Raw genomic sequence first — 26,278 nt, forward strand, 5'->3', positions numbered from 1 at the left:
TCAACCTCTCCTACATTCAGAGATTTTCCTTTATCAAAGGTAGTATTCCTTTGACTGATTTATACAACTTGTTTACTGGATTTTCTTCTTAACCCACTACATACCATTTGACTCCCATATGGCTCAGCACTAGCTGACTACTTGTTGGTATTGCCTGAAATATTGCTATAGCTTAGCTGAGTATCTGTTAGCCATTCTGGCTAGTTCTCTGGTACTAAAATGAAGACATTTGCCTAATTCAGTAGCAAGATAATGAGGACAGCTTGTTAGGTGCTGAGATATTTAACTTTAATATCTGCTTCTAAATACACCTCAACTTTCCTTTAAGTAGCTCAACAGCAGAGACCGTTACTGTGTTGTGAGTTGTCTAGTACTGGCCAAATTAGACCTCAGCTAAACAGTCTCTAGTAATCGTGCCTCTTCCCCACAATACTGACTGCCCAGAGGCCTTTTGGGCCTTATCCTGCAGAGCTGTCCTTTGCATTACTTCAGTTATTCAAGTTCCCTTAAACTGTCAGGTTGAGGTATGTTTAATGTATTCTATCTGGTGCTTGCTTCCTTCATTTTTTTCCTCGTAAACTTGTAGACAAGACGAAGTATTTTCACACGTGGAAAAATACCCAAACACTTATAACCTTTTTTGCGTGTAGGCAATCAACTTCTTTATCTGCATTAGGTTCAACATGAGGTTCAGGTAGAGGCTGTTCAGTATGGAAGGCAAAGTTTAATTGTGCAGGAAACCTCCTGCATGATTATTTGCAGCAGGTGCCTCAAAGCAAGTTCTACAGCAATGCTTCTTAGCACTAGATTGCAGGAAAGTCTACTGAGGCAGCCACAGTGAAGTGATTTATTCCTCTTCCTACAGAGCTATCAATCTCTTTTTATGGAATGATAAATTCTTTGACTGGGAAGTTGTTTACACTGGGGATGGATTTTTGGTTATGCAAGTCTGAGGTGCCTATACACTGATACTTCTGATGTATTGGTACTGTGAACAGTAATATGAGCACAGCTATATCTGGCAGTGATCTGGAACTCTTCTGGTCTACATTTATCCTTTTGACATTCATATAGTATTATGATCTTTGTTGCTGGGAAGTAATTGTAGATCATAACTTGTCAAAACATTGTAGGTTCCTGCCCACTTCATTGGCTGAGAGTAGGAAGTTTCTACAAACATTGTCTTCTGTTTAAAAACAAGAAAGGCAGCTATTTTACTTGGAAAACAAACTCTTTAAATATATTGGGGAAATTTTCCCTGTCCATCTTTGAAATCCAGATGCACAATGGGCAATACTGACTGAATTCATTATTCAGTGCTAGCTGAGAGCACCTATATGGGAAGCTGAGGAAGCTTAGCTTTTCTTTAGTGCCTGCAGAAGATTATTATGGCAAGCTTAAACTTGATCAAGTGAGAACAGCTTCTGAAATTCTTAATTCTGACACTTTGCTTGGTAGGTATTTATGAAATTAAATATTCTCGCTGTATGCTTTCTATATGTAAATTTTACAAATTTCTTTAACCTTGGTTAAGGTAGGTGGTAGTTTTGAAGTCATCTTTGCTAGTTTTGAGTCCTACTTGGAATAGGTTGCTCAGAGAGGTTGTGTACTCTCCATCATTCGTCTAATGATCGGAACATTTTGAGCTTGAAACATAGCCAAACATAAGGTAATGTTGTAGGTTGTACATCTTGTAACAAAAATAGTGTTTGAGCAGAAAGTAAGGAGTACATCAGAAAGGTTAGTTCTTTTTGCTTCTTTGGACACACTTGCTTTTCTATACTGTTTTCTGGTTTGTAGGTATAATATTGCAATATGCCCAGGAAAGTGGAGTCACCATCCCTGGAGGAGTTTAAAAGGTGTTTAGGTGATTTTCATAGGGACGTGGTTTAGTGCTAGAGTTAAGTTAGGTTATGGTTGGACTTGGTGATCCTGAGGATCTCTTCCAACTGAAATGTTTCTATGATTCTTTCACCGCTGTTGTAGTATTTTGAGTCATACCAAAGCCCACATTGAATTCTGTGGTGATCAGAATATAAAGAACTGCTTGCCTTAGTTCACTGGTGACTTTGCAAAGCTTCGCTAACAAAAGAATGTTCAATTTAAATCTCCCACAAAGTGACAATTTCTGAAACTGCCTTCCTTTTTAATTGCACTTCTAGAATACAGTGAAAAACTGCAGGAGACTTTTAATGTCAGACTGTTTCTTTCAGCCTCCTTTCTTGTGCTTGGCACAAAAATGATCTTGTTGAGAATTTATAATAGCCAGTTCAGGTAATTCATCTTGGAGTAACTGTTGAACTCTGTTATGTGGGTGAGAAAACATGTTTGTGATAGCAAAACTTTGTCTTCCGCATTCAGTGATTGTGGTCCTGGCTGAAAAGAAATAAGAAAGGTTTGCTTTTTAGGTTGTTTTCCTGGTCCTGACAGAACATCTGCTTTTAAGTGTTGCAAGTGATCAAGGATCAGGTTTCATATACTGCCTTTTTACTAGGCAGCTGATTTTAGGAATATAGACTCCCAGTGGTGAAGCTGATTATTTGGTAGTGTTCTATAGCACTAATTGCAGAAGAAATATTACTTAGCTGTTGAGGCTCTTTGAATAAAAGACAAAAGCAAACCAAGTCGCTGTTTTTCTTTATTGTTTGTTTGTGATTTTTTTTGGTTTTGTTTTGGTTTTGCTTAAGATGTGGACAAATCAAGTTGAAAGCTTTTTTTTACTTTATTCCTTGCTCTAAGAGAATTTCAGATAATAGTCTGAGTTGTTGATACACTGTAGACAAGACTGGAGGTTTTTTGCACTTAATGCTATAAAATGGTGCTTACAGTGTGTAAGGCTACTTTTCCTGAACATCTTACTTAATTTCTACCTAAAAGTGGCATTGAAGTGTAGAATTGCCTTTTATTTACACTTCTTATGCTATGGAAATGTATGTGACTATGTAATCTCATTTCTCACCTCTGCTGTCTCTTTTATTGCAGGTTTCTGAATGCGGCTGGCCAGCAAGACGAGCACCAAATCTTCAGAATCTTTATAGCATATGCAAGAACATGCATATATGGCTGAAACAAGACCAGAAAAATGTTTGCATTGTGCATTGCCTTGTAAGAAATTTATTTAAGTCTGAAGTGCTTTGCTCAGTCTGGCTTTAAATTGTGAATAAGGATGCTAGTATCCACTCTGTGAATATTACTTTCTTTTACTGTGAGACCTGGAGGCAATTCCATCCTATGCTTTTAGGAAAGTTATTTGCATATATTTTACTCCTTAGGCAAATTAGTAGGGTAATGTAGCCCTTGTTTATTTACATGTAGCAAGGCAGTATATAGAAGGGATTAAGTCAAAGTAGCCTTTGAGAGAAACAATCTGCTCTGCTGTTTCAGTGTTTGCTCTGGTTTTTTGTTCATGTTTTCTGAGTGACAAATAGATGTACACTTCATTTCTGAGTACTGTCTGTTTAGAATTTAACTGGTATCTGCAGAACTGAAAAAACTGACTGAGACTTTGGGTGAAACTTGCCTTTGGTGACAGTGGATTGCTATGTAATTTGCAGTGTTCTCTATGTATCATTAACCTTTATATAACAAAAAACAATAAAACTATTGATAAAGAGCTACCTCATCTCAAACATAAGGGGGAAAAATGAGTTTAAAAAATAGTTACTATGTTCAAGATTTGAAAACATGAGGTTACTGTAACATTTACATAAGAGAATTCTGAGTAAAATTTTGACATTCTTATTTGCCTGCACAGTAAAAAGAGAAACATGACAGTTGTTGCAATGCTTATGATACTGCTGGAAAGCACTCAGAATCACTCCTTTGATATGGTATAGTAGTGTCTGTGAAATATCACTGTCAGTATCTAAAAAAAGGATTTGCTAATTTGGCAAAGTGTACTTCCTTGAAGAGTTTTGGAAGGAAAAAATCAGTTAATCCTAGCTCCTGAAAACCAGTGGGATTTTCAGGTCTGCCTTTGAGGTTAGGAATCTAATTCTGTATTAAAGTAATAGTATCTCGTTATCACATGATTGCTGGTCAAGTAGGTAAGAAGCAGTGTGGTGAATAGCACCAGTTTTTGTAGCAGCTTTCCCTTAACTGTATCCCTTAAGGTACCTTTTCTACAGGGAAACTGGTGTATATATATACAGCTGCATGTCAGATGTGATGTGAAGAGTATATACCAGAACTACTAGAAATGAATGATAGATGCAATATGTGTCTTGGATTCATCTAGCTGGAAGTTTTTGTAGATTCGAAAGGTAGGAAATCTAGGTTGAAAAGAATGCTTTGTCTGGTAGAGATAGAATGTTTAAGTCTGATACAATTTCTTGGATAACAAAACATGAAAGTTGCTTCTTGTAATGGTGAAACTGCCTCTAGATGGCTGGGATTCAGAACCAGATAAGGCTTCCTCATCTTTTCACCTTTACTGAAGAGATTTGCAATAATGCAGTAATTCTCAATTTTTTTACATTGCAATTTGAGTGATCCAGTTGAGAAACAGCAGTTGAAAACAAGGTTTAAAGGGCAGCTCCCTGCTTCAGTTACAGTTAAGCCTTTCTGGACTGGGTTCTGTTGTTAACTGACATCCTGTTTTGTTGATATCACAAGGCTGTAGCATGTATGCCAGCGGCTGCAGTAACTCCAGACATCTGCAGTCATGCTTTGCTGTGTGTAATTATTTAGTCATGCAGTGATGGTCATGCTTCAAAAATTGCACAGTTTTAAGAAGATCTAAGTGCAAGATCATCTTGGTGGAACTTAAAGGCAAAGAGACTTGCAACTGGGCATGCTGCAACTCCTTACATGTGCTTACGTCTTCCCTTGACCTTCCCTTGACCTGTGTTTAAATTAAACAAATTAAGAAAAAGTTATGTTTATTTTATGAAGGTTATTTGTTTTCAAAATGGTTTAGACACAAAACTCCTCTAGCTTTTTGAGGCTTTGGAACAAAACTTAGGCTCAAAATCTAGCTTTTTCTAATAGCTTTTTATCGCAGCCTTAATGATTGCTTATGCCTGAGAATGGTTTATTTTTGTAACAAATAATTGATCATCTTTATAAAAGCATACAAGGAAAAACTGACATTCATTCTTACTGTCTGTTCTCCACAGGGGAGTGCATTTTTTTTTTTTACTCCTGTGATTTATCAAGCTTCTTTCTGAAGTGCAAGGTTCTATCATCAGATTTGTTTACTATGAATAAGATATTCTTTGTTTTGAGTGCTGTACTTCTGGTTATAAAGTGGTCTTTAAAGTCTTTTAAGTTGTCCTTCATGCCACAGTTGCACAGGGTTTGCTGTGACTTGCTTGCTGACCTCTTTGTATAATCTTTTCTCCCTTTGGTGTGCTTCTTTAGTTTGGAAGTGACTTTGTAATACAAGTGTACATAGGACACTGCCTGTTATGCTGATCAGTGCAATTTCATTCTTCTCTTGTATTAATTAATGTTTTGTCCTATGTCTAAGCATCTAAGGGTAGGGCCCATTTTTTGTTTCATCTGTATGAAATTTGACTGAAAGGCGGGGTCCAGCCCATAGAATTGTAGACTGGTTTAGTGACTTCTGGAAATCATTGGGCTTGCTAGTTAAACCAGCAGTAATAATATTGATTTGTTAAACTGCTCTTTAAAAACCTGGCTCTTGTGATTCTGTCAGACCTTCTTTTTATTGATCTAAGAAATGATTAGAATAGAAGCCTAGCTTTGAAGGAAATGCCTGTTAAAAGAAGTTGAGGAAAAACATTTCCTTCTTCCACACTTGTATGCCAAATGACTACAAAAAATCTTTTATATGTTGCTAGCAAAAACTTGAGAGGTCCTGTTCCGTCAGTCATTTCCTCTTCTGAATCTGCAGTCTTCTATAACATAGGATGAGTCTGGGATGTCTGTAGCTATAGTTCATACAGAAAGAGGTTCAGTGTTTTAATTTCATTCTCTTAATTTTGTCTCAAGCTGTTAATCTCAGGCAGCTTTAGTGAGAAGACTAAAGAGTTTAGTGTGACTTAGTTCTTCTGAGTCCTAGGACTTCTCTCGTAGCAGAAATCCGTGGTTATCAGCCAAAAATAGCACTGAACTGTAGTTTCAGATAGCAGCCAGGGAAAAAAAAAAAGTTAAAATGAGTATTAGTGAAAGTAATGAACATCTATTTAGAATTTCAAACAGCATTAAGCTAAAGCAATTGTCATTTGAGCAAGCAGGTAGTATGTAGTATCTTTTTGATTGTGTGGAAATCAAATGAAAACATATCATATTCAGATACAACCTTGAAATCTAATGATAGCACCAGACCTTTTACTTCATTACATTAAATAAGGAGATACCATGTTCTTCAGTAACTTCTGTAATGCTTTTTTTCTTGAGATTTAATAACAAAGTTACTTTTTTTTTTTTTTTTTGTAGGACGGAAGAGCAGCCTCTGCTGTTGTAGTTTGTTCTTTTCTGTGTTTCTGTCGCCTCTTCACTACTGCTGAAGCTGCAGTTTATATGTTCAGTATGAAACGCTGTCCTCCTGGCATTTGGCCTTCTCACAAAAGGTACAGTATCAGTCTCTATGGTACTGTTGAAGCAAGTAGTTATAGAACTGTGAATATGCTACTATCGTATTTTTACAGGATGCTTTTTGGTAAGAAAAACTATTTCAGTAGTGTCTGTGTTTGAACAGCAAAATACTTGGAAAAACAGATGTATCATAAGTAGAGAAAGTAGTTCTGAACTTTTTTAGCCTTTAAGTTACTAATGGTGTTCTTATCAGAACTGAGTCAAATATGACCTGTAGTGAAGAAATGTTAGAAATGAAAACAAGGCTGTTGCAGTGCTATTGAAGGCACTATGGAAGTATAGAATCCTCTTTTACATGTGTAAGATTTCCATGTTTACTGGGTTATTACAATAAGTTTTACTGTGTGAAAGCACTGCAAGTTCTTTTGAAAAACTAGTAATTATTTCTGTCAGTATTTTCTGTTTAGGTAAGAATGCCTTCTGCTTTTTAAAGGAGTGCATGCTGAGGTGACTATCATATACTTTTGCAAATGTGTAAAACTGATTATTTGATTTAGTTTGGTAGATCTTATCACAAAGTCTCAATAGCAAGTGACACCAGTAGTAAGGGTGTTTTCTACAAAAAGGATTAAATTTAGAAAGGTGAGAAGTAAGGATTAGTTAAGTATAAATGACAGATTAGGCTGTTGTACAGATTAACTTATATTTAATGGGTCCTCTACAAGATAACTTATTAACAAGCATGAATTCAAAGACTTCAGGAAGCTTGGAGTTACTAGCTTCAGAAATGCTGTGCAACTGTCATCCATTATGTGTAAGATATAAATAGTTCTCTTAGTTCCCTGTTTTAAGGCCTTTGGAAGGAGTGGCTAGTTTGTTTTACAAGTAAATATATGTAAAGCTATAGACCTAAGGCAATGTCTGGAAGGTGGGACACAGATGCCAGTGAGTTAATATGCAGTGCCTTATTCAATTTTGTGGACAGTATATTTTTCTGTTGTGATGCAGCCATCAGGCTTTTGCACAGAGACTGTATTGCTGTCCTTAAACTGAGAGGCTGGCTAGGCATCATAAATATTTCTCTGTTTCCATTTCGTTTTCCTTTTGTGAAATTATATCAGATTTGAAAATCCTTTTGCGGGAAGTGCTATTAAGTGTTCCCAGTATTTTATTGTTACCATTTGTTGCTTCTGAGTGGCTGGATATGAACAGAAGTAACTCATGTATGTGTTCCCCTATTTTTAGAATTCGGTTTTGACTACCTGTTGATTTTGGCAGATACATTGAATACATGTGTGACATGATGGCTGAAGAACCCATTATTCCTCACAGCAAGCCCATCCTTGTCAGATCAATCACCATGACTCCAGTTCCACTTTTCAGTAAGCAGCGTAATGGCTGCAGGCCTTTTTGTGAAGTTTATGTGGGAGATGAGAGAGTAGCCACTACCTCCCAGGAGTATGACAAAATGAAGTAAGTACAGGCTATGATTTGCTCTGACACAGCATGTTATATTTTTCTAGACTAACTTAAATATGAAGCTCTTACTGTAAAGACAAATAATGATTGTGCATGTGCCAGTTGAGCAGAAAGCTTCTTTAAGGTATGGAACAGCTGCTCTGTCCCCCTTTAGCTGATCTTGAAAGGTACATCATGGAGAAGAGACAATGTGGTTATAATGGCAACTTGGATCTGTTCCTGCAGAAAGTGGGGATAACGGTGGGATGCCACAGTGTACACTGGGAGGCAGAGGTGAGCAAGACCTCTCACTCCACATGATGTAAACTAGGAAGCTTGATCCCTGTTGTACATGTACTGAACTGCACATCATGTCTCTGTCATGGAAACAGTAAGCATCCATAAGGCATGGTAGCTGTAAGGAGAGTGCTTATTAGCCCCTATGCAACTCTGGTGTTTGCTGTTGTGATAGAGCACTGGATTTGTGAATGGTTTTAGCAGTACTAGGCATAGATAGCTACAGACAGAGGAAAGATAAGAATACCAAAGTCCTTGTAGCTTTGCTATAAATTCAGGCCCCATAAGGAGTTTAATGAACTTCAAGAGAGCAGGAACAGGAACAGCTGTGCAGTGTTACAATAACAGTTTTCCCCTTTTTCTTTACCACTTTCCCTCAGTGGGAGTCCTGATATATCACAGCAGTGCAGTTATAGTTTCTCTCTGCACCTCTCTTTGGAACAGCTTTCTTCATAATATCATGTCTCTTGCATTTCCCAGCAGCTCTTTGAAGACAGGCTTTTCCCATATTTGATTTGAGAACTGTGGGTCTAAATACATCTGCTCTGCTATAGGCAACTGTTAATTTTTTTTTTTTGAGCGGCTTTTAAGTTTTAATCATTTTGAGCAAATTTCTTCTCTGTAATAGGAACTTGAAGCAGATTTTTATGGGTTGATATTGAAGGCCTTGGAGAAACCAAACTAAACATATGGTAATATACTATTTTTTTACCAAAAATTAACTGTGGTTATGTGTTTTCTTCAGGGAATTTAGAACTGAAGATGGGAAAGCTGTAATTCCACTAGGTATAACAGTCCAGGGAGATGTTCTCATTGTAATCTATCATGCCAGGTCAACACTAGGAGGCCGACTACAAGCCAAGGTAATGATAAATTTAACAGCCTCCATGGAGGATTTGATTTTTCTTGTTGCAGTTTCATATTAGCCTTGTATTTGTGATCTCATTAAGTGTGTAGCTTTATTTGCTATTCTTTGTTTAATGAAGTGTGTGAGGTTTTCATGTACCTGGGAATTCAGCTTTTTCAAGCCTAATAATCATGTACATTCATAGTGCTCTGCATGTAGAGGCTTAGGTAGGCATTTCTGGAAATTATTTTAGTTATATTTGCATGGAAAGCCCCTGCCCAGTTTTGTGGGGCAGTGATTGTTATCTCTTAAATTGCACAAACCAGAACTTCTTAATTCTTTGCACACAAACTGCAACCAAAAGAAAAATACCACTCAATAAAAAAGTGGAATTCCAGGGACTACCTGTACAAAATAGCCTGGAAAAATTCATGTGGTTTTGTACTGTATTTCTAGAGCCAGACTGAGCTTTTAATAGCTGATTTTGTTGGTGGTCTTTGTTCCCCTTGGGAGAATGCATGTTTCCTTTTTTAATTCAATTATGGATGCAAATGTATTGCAAGATCACAAAAAACTTGCTAATGAAGCCTGTCTTTAAGGTTCTAAAAAAGGATTTTTTTTTTCTCCAGATGAATAACCCAAATTAAACTTGGTGATCCATGTAAAAGATAGGAATGGATAGTTCAAAGTTTAGGATAACTTGGAGCATTGTGAAAATTGATCCAATGGTTCTTCAGACAGTTTCCATACACTTGTGTCAAACAATTGTATTTATACAGATCTGCTATTACTGAAATAAATGTTTTTCTCCGTGTTGTTTATTTCTACTTTCTATGTAGGAAGGTGAGTATCAAATCCAATCATGTTGCAGACGTTCGAGACTTTCTTAATGTCCCTGGAGTGCTAAGGGCCAGAGCTTCCAGAACATCCTAAAACTGAAAGCTCAGTGAAATTAATCTAATGCACGAAAATAACTAGTGTATGGTTCAAGGTCATCAGTGAAGAAGGCATAAAATTGGGGAAAATTTCAGCCAAGGTTAGCTCATACTCCTTATGCAATCTCAGTTGATGACACTGCTGCTTTGGTGTGGTTTCTCTGGCATTAATTCACTGATTAGAAAAGATGAAATTTTTTCATCTATCTGCTGTGATGTGTTTAACAGAAACACAACAGTGTTTCTGATGACCCTGGTTTGGAGCTTTGGAATCATATTCAATGTGTCCTTAGTCTTAAGTACTCTAAATAGCCTCTTGAAGCTCTCTGCAGAACTCTTAAGGAGATCAACCGTGACATTTCAATATTGCTGTTAAGTACCTAGAGCTGGGCATTGTGAACATCTCCCACTTGTTCACAGTTGATTTGAGCGAGGATTTAATTTATCTTCTAGAAAATGTCTTGTGTAGTGAGGGGCTAAGAAAACTGATTTAATAGGGTGTTCAGATTTTTGTATGTAGTTCAGGGTAGGGATGTATGAATGAGAGGAACTCTCTCCAGTATGTTCATGTCTCTCTTGTACTGAGGAGTCCAACACTGGACACAGGACTTCAGATGTGGCTTCACAAATGCTGGATAGAGGGAGAAGATCATGTCCTTCAACCTGCTGGCAATGCTTAGCCTGCTGCTTGACTTCTGGTTATGATGTGCAATAAATTCTCATTTACAGGGAAAGCTTTCATAATTTAATTTTGTTCTATCATATTTACTGGACTATTACTGTATGACTTGCTTTGTAAGAATTGTCGAGACTATTTAACATACGTTGTAACTTAAGCCAGGGAACAAATACATTGTGGATTATCAGTTTGCTGTAGCTTGGATTTGTGCAAGACCAGGAGCTACATAAATTCTCTACAGTACCACTTTCTGTATTCTTACATGCTGATAAAACCTAGGAAAGTACTTTTTCTGGCAGCGGAAGAAATAGATGGGGAAGTTTAATGGTTACAATGAATCAGTTTGGAAAAGCCCTCTAGTTCTTTCTGGGGTTCAGTGGTTCACTTAAGTTGCACAGGAAAAATAACTCTTTGCATGTCTTATGAATGTCTTTTAAATGTGATACATTAAAAACTGTTCTGAATGGACTCCTTTATATATGACATGTAATGTCTTGATTCTTGTATTGCATGATGTTTTTTTCTGTATGTATGTTATTCAGAAAAGTAATAAAGGCAGTTTCTGCCTCTAGAACAGGGTCTGAATATACTTAAGACTTTGACAGTTTGAGGTTAGTGTTGAGACATATCTTGTTCAAGGTCTTTTGATTTGTATCTGGAAGTAATAGATTTATCCATGTTCTGTCTTAAACTGCATTTAAATCTCTCCAGATAAAGTATACATGGAATTAAACTGAAATGGTAGCAAAACAAATGCTTTAAAATATTTCATATACTGAAAATACGTAGCCTCATATTATAAGCAGAACGCTGTGCCTACTGTTCATGTGGATTTATGCAGTTTCTGTGTACTTCTTATTTTCAACAGATGGCTTCAATGAAGATGTTTCAGATTCAGTTCCACACAGGTTTTGTGCCCAGAAATGCCACCACAGTGAAATTTGCCAAGTATGTTGACACCCTTTTGTAGGAGACTGGAAGAAATTTCCTTTGAAACTATTTAACCTGCCAATGCAACATATGGTAGGGGGAGGAATAGAATCAGTGTAGGAAGTAGATTACTTCGATTGCAATAAGATACTTTGGTTTTCTCACCTCAAGGAAACAAAGTTTTGTTCATAAGAAAAAAATTTCTCTACCAAAATACCACATGTTTAAGATGCATGAAAAAGTAAACAAACACAGCATGTTTTAAGCCTTATACTAATTGCTTTAAAATTTTGTGTTGAACTGCAGTGAATTAATCTAGTTAGCAATCAGTATCAAGAATCTATTTGTATGCATCTTTGCAGATATGATCTGGATGCCTGTGACATACAAGAAAAATACCCTGATTTATTTCAAGTCAATCTGGAAGTAGAGGTGGAACCCAGAGACAGACCTAGCTGTGAACAGCCACCGTGGGATAACATGAATATAAAGGGACTGAATCCCAAGATCCTTTTCTCTACCCGAGAGGAACAGCAAGATATTTTATCGAAATTTGGTAATGAATCTCTTGAAAAGCTAGAGAACATGATAAAGTTTCTAATGCACTTAGTGTTTGAGGCATTTGTTTCTCTTCTGACATTCCTTTAAATGAAAGAAATTTAAAAGATTTGGGCTTTGTAAATATCACTTAAATTTCCATTATATGAACGAGTATAAACTATCTTGCAATAAGGGATTATAATTTTCCTTGTCTTACCTCAGCTGTCGTCATATTTGCTTGCTTTAAAGTGATGAATATGCTCTTTGCAGGGATTTTTCGCAAATGAAATTGTGACAACCAAGATTTGTAGGCAAAATGTCTTGAAAGAACTATATTTGGCTAAACTGGCACCATTACCACTTCATTTAAAATCATCTGAGCATTCCTCACAAATGGTCTCAAGTAAAAATGTTTTTATTGAGGTCTGTCTTATGTATAGCCAAGTAATGCTGTAATCCAATTTCTCAACTTTTCCTAATGTGGTCCAGCAGATGTTTCATTTTTCAATACTACATATTCTGTGCTTCATTTGTAGATGCCTGCATGAATTCCAGTTAATGCTGTTCAGTATCTTTCTTCTTCTGGTATCAGTAATTAGCTTGGACATGTTCATTAATGCTCTTAAGCCTTCTTCATGCTTCCCAAATAAAAAGTGTGATGGAGATTATTGTTGTGATTTTAGTACATCATTCATGAAATCATACTCTTTGCTCTTAATATGGTACATCTTAATTACATTTTTTTGATACAAGGTAGTTGCTACTGCCTTTTTTTTTTGTAGCAGAATACGTTTGTTTTGTATTATGATTTAGGTCATTTTCTTTAACTGAATTTATATAGATTTTAAAAATCCTACTGTGAACACAATGCTTAGCTCACTAAAGTTAAGGTGTTTCAGGATCTGTAAAAATTACTCTTATTTTAAGTCACTTTTATTTTCTGACTGATAAACTAAAAGTAAGGGTTTCAGATTCCTTTGACAAAATTTCTTAAAACTGATGGGATGGGAATAGGACAAGACCAAGTTCTGTAACCTGCTTTTAGAAAACTTGCCTTATTAAAATTTAATTAGCACTATTTCATTAATCATGATCTTTCATGTATGTTTTCTGAGACTGGCCCAGTATCTCTGTAAACTACAGCTGAGTATGTGGAAGGAGGATGAAAAAGCACTCTACCAGTTTGGTGTATATAGATTTAGACAAATAGCTTTCTCCCAAGCATTCATCCCATTCTTTTTAAACAGTGGATGAACACTTATTAATTTAACGAATCATCTTATTTCTCTTGAGGAGACCTCCTTTTTGAGAGATGATATAGCAGTAGGTAACATACCCCAACTCAGTCTTACACAAGAGTCATTCAACATCTGATCTCAGTAGAATAAGAAATGTAAGGAGTAGTTGATCACAGCACACAGCATATTACTTAACTTCTTTGTTAACAGCTCCATGTTCTTCTCTGGCTTTATACTCTGGGGTTTTTCTATAGCTCTATTTGGTGTTTTCTGATGTTCTGTTCCTTATTGCAGATGTTGTTCATAACTCTTGCATGTTTTAGGGGATGGTTGGAACAAGTGAGGTGTTAATCACATGATCCTACAAATGTAAATAGAATACTTGAGTGTTTTGCTATGAGTTTGATTTAATGTTATAGTTGAAAATATGGTCTTACCAGGTTTTGCTGTTGAAAGAAGTTAATAATGCTAGTTTCAAATGAGGAGCAGGGTAGGAATTTGCAGATTAATAGATGCTTTGAGACAGTTGTCTTGGTGTAGCAGTCAGTCTGCAAGTGAAATACCAGCTGCCATGACTAGGACTAAATTTCAGAAGTTTCCCTCTAAGGATCTGGCTTAAAATCTCTTCCATAGGAAAACCAGAGCTACCTAGGCAACCAGGTTCAACTGCACAATATGAAGCAGAAGCATCCCAGCTGGAGCAGTCTTCAGAAAGTGCACCTACTGATACAGAATCCCCACAGAGCAGTAGTACTGATGCAAATAACTTCTTTCATTCTCTGGACTGGAAAGGTACAGGTGTTCCTCTGAAGTAACTATTTGTTGTGTGTTTGTCTTGCATACCTTCCAATGAGTGTTGAGGCCTTCCTGTGCAGCAAAATTCACTATTTCACCACACCATGAGAAAAACCTATTTGAAGAGTGAGCTCTGCGAGTTAACAAGTGGTCATTCCACTTCATTTAAATAAACACCAAGTAATGGGTTTTGGTGTTGTATGAGACTTAAATGCTGAGCTAATTTTTTCTGCAAAATCTTAGCTTTAAAGATCTGTGAGGAAGTTGTTGTGTTCCGACAACCCAACTTAAACTGGCTGAGGAACAGAGGAAATGCAGAGTAGACAGTGGAGTCCAGAGCATTATATATGGACTGAGAAAATAAAACTTTAATGTGCATGTGTAAGTCCTTTTTCTGGGTTTTGCTTTGCTGGCAAAAATGTCAAACTGCTTATGCTGTCATTGAATGCTATAATTGAATGGAGCAGCAGCCACTGAGTGATCTTCTATGCTGTAAGTGGTACGATATCCTGAGATGAATGTCCAAGTCAGTCTCATTTTGAAAAAACTTGTAATATGTGCCCCTGCAGAGTGGCAAGGGTGGTAGTGAGCTGCCCCTCTGCCTGTCCTGTACAAAGAAGTGGTAGGCAACTGTTAGTACTAATTTCATAAATTCTTTTGTGAGCCTTGATTAATTAAGGATCCATTTCATATGGTCTCATCATATAAGTCTGCCATATCCTAGTTTGCAGAAGAGTCTTTGTAATCTAAAACTGTTACTTTTTTTATTCAAAAAGGGAAAAGTCTGGAAAGTGGAATAGAGGACAGTTCATCTAAAAATGTTCATATTCAACTACCTGATGACAGGGAGGAGAGTGATCCTTCAGATGAGGAACTCCCTACATTTTCAGGTGAAGAAAGTGCAGTAATTATTAACGAAAAAGACTCTACTACTCCAGAAGGAGAGTTGCATTTTGAAGCCCTATCTGCACCAGTACAAAAATCTCTTCCTGAAGAGAACATAGACTTACTGGGACTGGACTCTGATATTTCACCAGAACAGAAAGAACCTATGTCAGAAATAAACTCTTCATCAAGTAATGCAGAATTGTTGAACAATCTGTTTGTGGCTAATGCATCACAGATTTCAGAAGAGCCCACTGGAGATCTTCTTGGAGAAGGAACAGATTTCTTTTTCAGCAGTCACTGTCCAGCTGCTATGCAGGGTACATCTTCAGGAGCAGCTATGTCTTCAGGTACGTAAATCTAACATCAGTACTCTTCAGCTAGCTGACAGATAAAAACTGCTGCTTGCATTGTGCTTAGAAAATGGGTACCATGTTTTGATCTGTACACTGAAAACATGTCAATCTACAGCAAGTATTTAAATAGAAAAGGTGTTTTTACTGCATGAAGGAGTGAAATTGCTGTATATTATCCAGGTTTTCTGTTATGTTGCCAATATCCTATTAACTTTAAACTGTGTAAACAGAGAAGTATAAAATTTTGAGCTTAAATGAGATTCAGTATCCTTAAAGAATCCATAGCTTTCCCATACAAACCTTACTGCTAGATCCTTTTCTAAATTCAGGTGTAAATAACAGTAACTTACTGCGTTCTTACACTTTACATAAAGCAATAGCATTAGATGTGGTGCAGAGTAGTGCTGCTTGGGCATTTTGAGTGTTGATCATGTAGGACTGATCGGCAACTGGAAATCCCGTAGATTACCATTTAAAGCTCAACAGTACTGCTAAGAGGTGTTTCCTTGCTGGTTTTACTGATGTTGGCAGTTTTTATCCTAAAAGAGAGCATTACACACTGCTATCTATTTGGTATTTAAAACAAAAAGTTTTGGTAAGAGGAACAGAACATCTAAACTATAGTTACTCTTACCAATATATGACTAAACTTCTGGGAATAGCAATTCTCTGCCTTAAGTTAACAGTAAAATTTTTGGGAATGGTAATCAAATAATCTGGGAAACAGCTACAAGGCTTATCTTATTGCGCAATAATTCACTTGTACTAAAAGCTTTAATCTACATACAGCTGTAAAGTGTTTTTTTAGAGAATTTAGGTGATTTCAATGTTTTCTTTTGAAGCAATTCAGTATTGAACTTTGTTACTGTGGTCGATGAAGAACCACTTAATTTACTTTTTTTACATAGGCAGAAGTCTATGAAAGAGAAGCTTTATTACTTCGCATTGGGTAAGAGATGATTGCAGAAGTGAGAATATTTGGCCACTGTATTTCAGTTTGCACATAAAACTGGTACTTGAAGTTTTGTTTATGTGCGATGCTGTAATAGGAGAGCTTGTTGACAATCCAGAGTTTGTTATTTGAAGTGTTACTGAGTCCTGTACAATGTGATCATCATCTTAAGATGTGCTAGGGGCACAATGGCAGGATTATTCCGTCTTTTCAGCTTCTGAGTGAATGTGGCAGGAGTCCCTGGACTCTTGAGAATTTTGACCCCAGAGGTCAGGAGAAACTGGAAGATCTTGAGCCATAATTCCAGCTGACAGTCACATGCTACTCCATGCTGACTATAAATACTCTTCCAATTAGTTATTTTCTTCATTGTGATCTCTAAAGACTGGTTGAAAAGCTCACTTCTGTTGATTTTCATTCTGAAGTTGACTTGCTTTCTATCCCAGAATCATCATGCCTTCAAGTCCAAGTGGTAGTATTTTTTTACTTACTTGATATTCTTTTTAGTAGCTTAATAGTCTGTTTTTTTAAATTTTTTTTTGAGGTTTGGCATTATAGAGTGTTTAATAAATGTGATTCTTCTGTTTGTATGCAGATGATCACTCAAGTCTAAGGCGTGTCTTATGTGGATGAAATCAGTAATGATTTTGAATGTATGCAGACTTCCTAAGGATTTGTGTTTGAAGACATAGTTGTTTACATTGTGTATGGTTGAAATACATTTTGTGCAAATATGAATACAGATGTCTAGAGGAAGGGACAGATGATGACTCTTTGCTGTTAAAAATTCTCAGAAGGCAGCTGCAGTTGCTAACGTCAACTCCACTTTTTGTCTGTGTCCCCAGAGAAGTTAGGCTTTTTCAACTTTGTGTACTCTAGAACCTGTTAAGATAACTTTTATTTTTGCTTCATTTTTAGCCGATCCTTTTGACCCCTTCACAATGTCATCAAGTTCAGAGAATCAAGCTGTGCCTGGTCCCAACTTCTTTGGGGACTTTCTTAATCCAAGCTCAACATCTACAGCTAGTACAGTTCTTTCCACACACAATTTGCTTCCACCGTCTTCCAGCTCAGATTTCTTAAATTTAGGTAAGTGTGCTCCTGGTGTTCTGTTTCTCAACAATTTATGCTGTTCTGTGCATTTGTCTTTCAGCTTAGTCAAGGGGGATTAATGTCTTAACAGATCTACTTGTTGTGACTGCTGTTTTAATTAGCTTCATGTTCTGGGAATGCAGATACAAATGCACCCAAGTAGCAAGCGTTTCCTGTATAACGTCATGCTAATATTTACGATGTTAGAGGATTTCTAGCATTGCTAACCTTCTGCTAGGAGCTAGAGTTCCTTCTGAGAGCTCTTAGAGCTGAGGGTACACAAACACCTGCAAACTTACTTTCTAGATGGCAGAATACTGTTTTGATTGTATTCAGAACTTAAAGATTTTGTGGAAGCCTTGGAAAAGAAAGGAGCAAGTCAAGTTATAGAATAGCCAGTTCTTAAAATGCAACCTGAGGCTAGCTTAGACCTTCTTAATCTGAATGCATTCTGATAATATACTTAGAGTATGTTATGTAATACTCTAATCTTACTTCTTTAATTTGATTTTTCCGGTCTGTTCTTGATGAAGCTTTTTCCTCATGGATTTATCTTAAAATCTATTCATCTTTAAAGAAAAAGCTTTGTAATATGTTCAGTCTTCCCATATCTCCATCCTAAGAATACTATTTCCAAAGTATTACTAAATAGAGCTTCTAAGTATGCTCATTCTTTGAAGAGAAACATACCCTTGCAAAACCAGTGGAGTGGTAGAGCCAGGAGTGTTGCTTTCTGAATTTGACTTACACAGAAAAGTGTGGGTCTTCTCCATAGGGATGGGAGTTGTTGTCAGTCTGTAACAGCTCTTCTCTGTTGCACACTCATCCCCACAGTGATCGCTGTTCTTGCCATGGGATACAGTCTTTCAAGAACATATGTCTCCATAGGGTACAGTCCTTCAAAAACAGACTGTTCCAGCATGGGTCCCTGAGGGGCTTCAGCTCTTGCCAGGTAACTGCAGTTGTGTGGGCTTCTCTCCATGGGCTGCACCTTCATCCAGGGCAGGTCTGCCTGTGTGGGATATCCTCCACAGGCTGCAGTGTGGATATTTTTTCCACTGCAGTCTTCTCCATGGGCTGCAGGGGAATCTCTGCTCTGGCAACTGAAGTACCTCCCCCCTATCCTTCTTGACTGACCTTGGTGTCTGCAGAGCTGTTTCCTTCACACATTTCTTACTCCTCTCACAGCTGCTGTGCACTGTGGAAAAACAACCAACCAAAAAAAAAATCCAAACCAAAACAACAACAACAAAACACTACCAAAAGAACACAAAAAAATCCCACACCAACAACAAAACAAAAGCAACAAAGCCCACACACCCTTTCTTGCTTATGTCTTCCCAGAGGTGCCACAATCTTGGCTAAGGGGCTCAGCTGTGTCCTGTGGTGAGTCTGTTGGAGCAGCTCAGGCTTCTCTTCACAGAATCCATGCCTGCAGACCACTCCTTATAAATTGGAGGTAGTTAGAAAAGATGACCTCACGTTCCTTACCCTGAATATGTGAGTGTCTTCTTCCCAGAGCTTGTTACATGCAGTTTTCATAGAATGTCTCAAGGTGGAAGGGACCCACAAGGATCATTGAGCCCAACTCCTGTCCCTGCATAGGACAACCCCAAAATTCACACCATGTGTCTGAGGGTGTTGTTCACTCACTTCTTAAATACTGTCAGGCCTGGGGCCATAACTACCTCCTTGGGAAGCCTGTTCCAGTGCTCCACCACCCTCTGGGTGAAGAACCTTCTCCTAATGTCCAACCTAAATCTCCCCTGGCACATCTTCCTGCCATTCTGTCTGGTTCTGTCATAGGTTGCCAGGGAGAAGAGATCAGTGCCTGCGCCTCCTCTTCCCCTTGTGAGGAAGCTGTAGACCACAATGGGGTCTCCCCTCAGTCTCTTCCAGGCTGAACAAACCAAGTGACTTCAGCTGCTCCTCATATGGCTTCCCTTCTAAACCCTTCAGCCAACTTTGTAGCCCTCTTCTGGACTCTCTCCAGTACCTTTATATCCTTTTTATCCTATGACGCCCAGAACTGCACACAGTGCTCCAGGTGAGGCCGCACCAGTGCAGAGCAGAGTGGGACAATCACCTCCCTTGCCCCGCTGGCAATGCTGTGCTTGATGCACCCCAGGACACAGCTGGCCCTCTTGGCTGCCAGGGCACTGTTGGCTCATCTCCAACTTGCTGTCAAACACAACCCACAGATTCCTGTTTGCAGAGCTGCTCTCCAGCATCTCATTCCTCAATCTGTATGTACAGCCAGGGGCCCAGGTGCAAAATCTGGCACTTGCCCTTGTTGAACTTCATATGGTTGGTGATCGTCCAGTTCTCTAGCTATTCTATATCCATCTGCAGGGCCTCTCTACCCTTGAGAGTGTCAAAAGCTCCTCCCAGTTTTCTGTCATCAGTGAACTTACTTAGTATTCCCTCAAGTCCTGCATCCAGGTCATCTATGAAGACATTAAAGAGTACTGGCCCTAAGATGGATCCCTGCGAAATCTCACTATTGACTGGTCACCAGCCTGACATAACTGCATTTACTAGAACCCTTTGAGCACAGCCCATCAGCCAATTGCTCACACACTGCATTGTGTTTTTATCCAGCTGTGTGCTGGACATCTTGTCCAGGAGGATACTGTGAGAGACAGTATTGAAGGCTCTACTGAAATCCAGAAAGATCACATTGACAGGCTTACCTTGGTCAACTAGTTGGGTAACCTTGTCATAGAAAGAAATGAAGTTCGTTAAGCAGGATTTTCCCCTCATGAACCCTTGTTGGCTGGGACCATGACCTTGTTGTCTTTCAGGTGTTTTTTTATACCACCCAGAACAATATTCTCTGTGATTTTTGCCAGGCACAGAATTAAGGCTGACAGGCCTGTAGTTGGCAGGGTCATGCCTGTTGCTCTTATTGAAGATTGGGACGTTCGCCAGCTTCCAGTTATCCGGCACCTCTCCACGTTCCCAGGAGTGTTGAAAAATAATGGAGGACTTGCTGTGACATCAGCCAGCTCTATAAGTACCCTTGGATGAATCCCATCAGGCCACATTGACTTATAGGGGTCTAGTTGCAGCAGTAAATCATGGACAAGTTCTAGATTGATTGGGATTTTATCATTCTCACAGCTTTGGTTCTCTAGCCCAGAGTTCTGGAGGCCACAGAGCCCATTTTCAGTGTCAAAGACTGAAGCAAATAAAGCATTAAACGTCTCTGCTTTGTCTACGTCCTTCATAACGAGGTGGCCAGGCTTATCAAGTAATGGGCCCATGTTATTCCTGGCTTGTCTTTTGCCATTAACGTATTTATTATAAAAGAGTCCTTTTTATTGTCCCTCACAGTACTGCCCAGCTTCAACTCTAATTGAGATTTGGCCATGCAAATTTCCTCCCTACAGTAGTGAGCAGCATCTCCGTAGTCCTCCCATAATGCCTGACCTTGCTTCCACTGACCATCTACTCTATTTTTTTCACTGTAGTTCTAGAAGATCCCTGCTGAGACAAGCTGGATTTTTGCCTTGCCTGCTTGACTTTCAAAATTTTGGAGTTGCCTACTTTCGTGCTTTTAGGAGGTTGTACTTAAAAAGCAACCCACACTGATAGACCCCAACACCTTCAAAAGCTTTTTCTCAGGATACCTTACTAAGTAGTTCTCTGAGCAACCTCAAGTCTGCTCTTCTCATATACAGAGCTGAGATCTTGCTGGCAGTCTTCCTCCTGTTAACATAGGTTTTAAACTTGACTGTGTTGTGGTCGCTGTGGCCAAGGGAGACACCAATGGCCACTTCACCAACGAGACCCTCTCTGCTAGTGAGGCACAGATCTAGGAAGGCACTTTTCCTGGTTTGTTCCCTCAGTACCTGCACCAAGAAGTTATCATGCAGATGCTTTAGGAATCTTCTGGACCTGTTGGTGCCAGCTGTATGATATTCCCAGTTGACATCTGGCAAGTTGAAGTCCCTCATAAGCACAAGTGCAGATGACTTAGAGGCTTTGCTTAGTTCCTTAAAGAATAACTCATCAGTGGTGTCATTCTGGCTGGATGGCCTATAGTGAATAAATGAATAAACCTGAGTCATGGGAATTACAACAGCTCATTCGTCAGGAACATGGGAGCACGCTGGGAAAAAGGAAACGAAACACAAGTTCTCAGCACCATCAAGGAATGCACATTACATGTCTCCAATAGAGCACTGCAAAGAACAGGGTATTTAAAAAAGAAATATTGCTCCATATCCCTCATAATGGGTCTTGGGAAGCACTTACACTGGTCTGAACTTCACCAGCGGATGTGATGTTCCAAGCCTGGATCTGGTCTCTTGGTTTAGATTTCCACCGAAATTTGCTGGGATCAGTTCTTTGATCTGACCTCGTTCCTCTAAGCTGCAAAATCATGAATGGCCAGGCACCCTCAAAACCCCACAAAACAGCTCAGCACCCCAACTGCAGCTGGCTGCAGCAGAATTGGGACATATCGGAGACCCCGCAGGCTTCGGCCCCAAACCAACATCTTAACAAATCACCAAATATAAGTGGGAACCTGCACTTTCTCATTGATCATTCTTAGAAAAACCCTTGGTTTGAGAGCTGAAGGGTTCCGGTGAGGAGGGTAAAAGTACCTGTCAAGGATGAGTTCATCACAATGTGTAACCACCAGGAAGAGGTTGGTACTTTGCCATTGAATTGAAGGGAACAGGATTTCCAGAGGCTCTCAGCTTTGGCATCACCAACTGCCAGCTCCATGCACTCCAGCCCCTCTGCTACATACAGTGCCACCCCCACACCTCTCCTGTACTGACTGTCCCTTCTGAATAGCCTGTAGCCATCTGTCATGGCACATCAGTCACAGGACTCAACCCACCAGCTTTCACTAATCCAGATTATATCATATTCCTGGGACTGGGTCAGGGCTTCTAGTTCATCTTGCTTTTTCCACATGCTGTGTGTATTAGTGTAGAAGCACTTGAGGTGTGGTTGATGGTGTTCATCACCTCATGCTGTAGTGTGAAGAATCTCAGTAGCTCACAGCTGCTTAAGCTTTGGTGTGCGATCCTATTTCTTGTCATTGACAAGCTTGGTACTGTCCTCTTCCCCTTTCCAATCTAGTTTAAAGCTCTATCAAACAGCCCTGCTAGTTCCTGAGCAAAAACCCTTTTTGCCTTCTGAGAGAGGTCCAGCCCATTGGAATGTCAGTAGACCTGACAAAGAATAGAACCAATCGATGGTTGAAAATGCAAAGTTCTGGTGATGGCACCAGCCTTGGAGCCACATGTTAATCAGCTGGGTCTGCCTGTTTCTTTCTCACATGCTACTAAAAGGATTGAAGAAACTACCTGAACTCCTGATCCTTACACCAACTGCCGCAAGGCTCTGAAATCCCTTTCAATTGCCTTTAGGCTTCTCTTTGCTACCTGTTCACTGCCAACATGAAGAAACAACAGTCTGAGGACCTTCCTGGCCTATGGAGTTGAGTCACATCTCTTACCCTGACCCCAGGGAGGCTGCAGTCTTCCCTGTTGATTGTGTCTGGTTGGTATATTGGACCCTCTGTTCCCTTCAGAAGGGAATCACTTATTGCAACTACTTTTCTTTTTTGTCTTAATGTGAGTGGTTTTGATGCATTTGTGTTTTATGTGAGGTGTAGGTTGCCTAAGTGACCCCTCCATCCCAGAAGGGTTTTCATCTGCCACATCAGCTGTCTGCCTATCCAATTCTAGGGCCTCATACATATTGTGTAGGGGTACCTGGGAAGGTGGGGCAGGCTAAGAATGGATTTGCCTGCTGCCCCAAGCAGTAACCTGTTTTGAATTGACTTTTGTTGGACAGTTGGTCTAGTTGACACTGCCTCTGGGTAAGGCAGTCTGAGTGCTAGCTACAGAGAAACTGGAATAAAAAACAAGATGCAGTATTTGCCTGAGATGAGTGCTTCCTCCTTGAAATTAAAGGCTAGCCAGCTGATTGCCCTTTCTACTGTGTACTTAAGCATCGTATTTCAGCTGTGGTTGATTCTGCTGAGAAGGTCCCACTTGCTGCTTCCTTTGCAGTATTTTTGTTCTGTCCTATAGATACAATAAGAGCTGTATGGTTTAGTTGTATGCTTGTATAATTGCTGGTTTTATGCCACTTTTAGTTATGATGTTGCCACTGCATAAAGTTATCTAACAGACAATAATTTTTTTTTTTCTATTCAGTAGAAAATTTGATCAATACTGATCTGTGGAGCTTCATCTTAGCCAAAATCTATCTCACTCAAGAGGCAGGGATCTCTGGAGATTATCTAGTTGACCTGCTCAAAGCATGGTCAGTAGAGCAGGCTACTGAGGACTGTGTCCTTGTTGATTTTTTTTTTTTTTTTTTTTTTTACTTCTGATGACGCAGTAAGGAATATTAGTATCTATAATGCTTTAAATATGAATCAGCATGAGTGAAAGGACATGATAACTAGTAACTGGAGAAGAAAAGGCAAATCAGAGAATGTTCTCAAAAGACATATTCAGAAGAATTGTGTCAAGTGAACAGAAGAAAGCTCAAACATGAGGTCATTTAAGTGAGAAAAGATTTTCAAGTCAATAAAAATAAATTAGTAGTAATGTCAGTGTTGATTCAAAACAAGCAAGAGCAATGAGATATGGAGAATCTATTACTGGAGCAGTAATAAGTGTCTAGAATTAAACTTTGGTAGTAAACAATTGCTAAACCTCTACAGATACCTGGAGAAAAGCTGTTTTCAGTGAACACAAGTTCAAGAATTGGAATTTTAGAGTTACATTTCTCAATATGTATTGAAATTTAAAATTATAGAAGTTTTAATATTTCATTTAAATTTGTATGAAAGGTAGTTCTTAAAAGAATATCTGGTGTGTTAAGGCATTTTATTCTGTAAAAAGAAAATGTTGAGCAGTTGTTGTTAAACAGCAAGGTAATTTGATTTTCTGTGAAAAGCTGTAGTAATTTGCCAGTGAAGCTAATAGGTGGGATGACTGTTCACTTTGGAATTGATAACTGGTTCTTAATTAGCCACACTTAAAAAACCAAGCTGTTGTCAGTAACTGGAGAAGTGTCCACTTTTCCGTCATAGGTATCTGTTCAGTGAGCATTTTTGAGAACAGAATTAGTTAATTTGGATATGAAAGTAGCAGGTCACCTCAATGCAAGTTGTGTCAGGAGTGTATTTCCTTCTGTGAGAATGAAATGATCTGATCAAAAGATAGCAGGACATGTGGAAGATGATCAGAAGAAACATGAGTGACCGGTGTAGTCTTCTGACCACAAATTAGTTTCTGTGATGCCTGTGTTGTCAGTCAGGCTTTAGACAAGGTTAAAAAATGTCACATCATACTAAACTAACCTCTTGATTCACAGAAAATCTTGTTGTCCTGTGTGATTAAAGGATTTCCTGTAGAGATGACAAGTTAAATAAAGAAAACCTAACGTGAAGTTGTGTGTAGGATATAGTAAAATGCAAGTCTCTTATTTTGGAAAGCTGGGAAGTGTGATCTGATTACCACCAACACATTCTTGCACCTTAGCTTGGTTTGAGCAGAGTTAGTAAAGAATTATGAGGTTTAAGTGTGGAGAAAGGGATGAAAATTTTACTATACCTACAGAACACTTTGGCGGCTGATTTGTGCATTTTATTCTTACATTTTCTTTCACATGTAGCAGAGAACTCTGTTGTAATACAGACTTGGCAGACATTTGTTGCAGAGCATTTGATGTGCTGTCTTTGCAACTGTAAGATCTAAGTATAAGTAGAGTTAGTGTATTAGGTGGTGGAGGGGTTATTTAATTAGCTTCAAACTGCTTCCTCAAGTAATATAGTTTCTGGCATTTGGTGTCAATATTCAGAACGTAACGTTGCAAAGCTGTGAGAAATTAAAAGCCATGATGAAGTAATCAAAACATGCAAAGCATCAAAATGTCACTTTTTTTGTAAGGATGGCTGTGTTAGCTTTCTAAACTCTAGGTCTTAATGTCTTAGAGCATCACAAAATGTACTGGTTTTGCTGAAATATCACCTGTCCCTGTGGCAGTGACTGTTGTCATAGCATTGAAGAGGTGCTTACATTCAAAAGCTGTCCTGTTTCACTGTGACTTTCTGCAAGCTGTACTCAAAGGGAATGCTCAGAGCTGGTATGCAGCTTTGAATGTTCCACACCTACGACTTATCCTGAGGATGGCTCCCTTCATACTGTGTGTGAGTGAGAAAGGGGGAAATAACTTACAAGTGGCAGGGGTGGCAGTTATAACCCTATGTTGGATGTGACGCTTCTAGAAATTAGTGGAAGCACCTTTGTATCCTTTTGAATGGATCTGTTTCATTGTTTGTTTTCAATTGGCATGGTAGTTTTGCTTTGCACATAGAAAAGCTGCTTTTATCTGTGGAGCTGGTGATTCTCAATCTTTTCCCAGAAGAGACCACTCTTCCTCTATCCTACTTCTTAGTTGCGTGCATTCATTCATGTATTGAACCTAATAAGGTTACTAGTTTGTCAAGAGCTCCCTTTGTCACTGGGACCTGGGGTAGGCAAACCCGCAAGTTTGAAGTGACCTGGCTCTACCTGTGTAGCAGCCAAACTGCAGAGTGATATAGAGCAGCATTTCATGAAGCACTGCTGCTTTCTGGTTACCCACTGTGTTGTCAGGAACACCAGTGTGCCATGAAGCCATCCTTTAGCTAGTCCTTTCACCAAGGAGACCTAGGCTGTTAAATTCATAGTGGTGCCTGTGCATGAAAATATTTTATCTATGAAATGCATGGGATATTTCAAATACAAAT

General features: G+C 38.8%; 1 protein-coding gene across 2 annotated transcripts in view; it reads left to right on the top strand.

The window, feature by feature from the left end:
• Positions 1–26,278, top strand: part of GAK (cyclin G associated kinase) — an 82,255-nt gene that overhangs the window by 41,424 nt on the left and 14,553 nt on the right. For both annotated transcript variants that reach the window (XR_011736697.1, XM_065860549.2), the window contains exons 14-22: positions 2,983–3,105; positions 6,403–6,536; positions 7,780–7,974; positions 9,002–9,119; positions 11,586–11,665; positions 12,010–12,203; positions 14,059–14,217; positions 14,997–15,455; positions 17,332–17,502. Coding sequence is in view for 1 of the 2 variants with exons in the window: in XM_065860549.2 (XP_065716621.1) it covers positions 2,983–3,105; positions 6,403–6,536; positions 7,780–7,974; positions 9,002–9,119; positions 11,586–11,665; positions 12,010–12,203; positions 14,059–14,217; positions 14,997–15,455; positions 17,332–17,502 (1,633 nt within the window). In the remaining variant the exon portion in view is untranslated. The remainder of the gene's footprint in view (positions 1–2,982; positions 3,106–6,402; positions 6,537–7,779; positions 7,975–9,001; positions 9,120–11,585; positions 11,666–12,009; positions 12,204–14,058; positions 14,218–14,996; positions 15,456–17,331; positions 17,503–26,278) is intronic.

The sequence above is a fragment of the Patagioenas fasciata genome, chromosome Z (genome assembly GCF_037038585.1).
Source record: "Patagioenas fasciata isolate bPatFas1 chromosome Z, bPatFas1.hap1, whole genome shotgun sequence".
NCBI classification, from domain to species: domain Eukaryota; kingdom Metazoa; phylum Chordata; class Aves; order Columbiformes; family Columbidae; genus Patagioenas; species Patagioenas fasciata.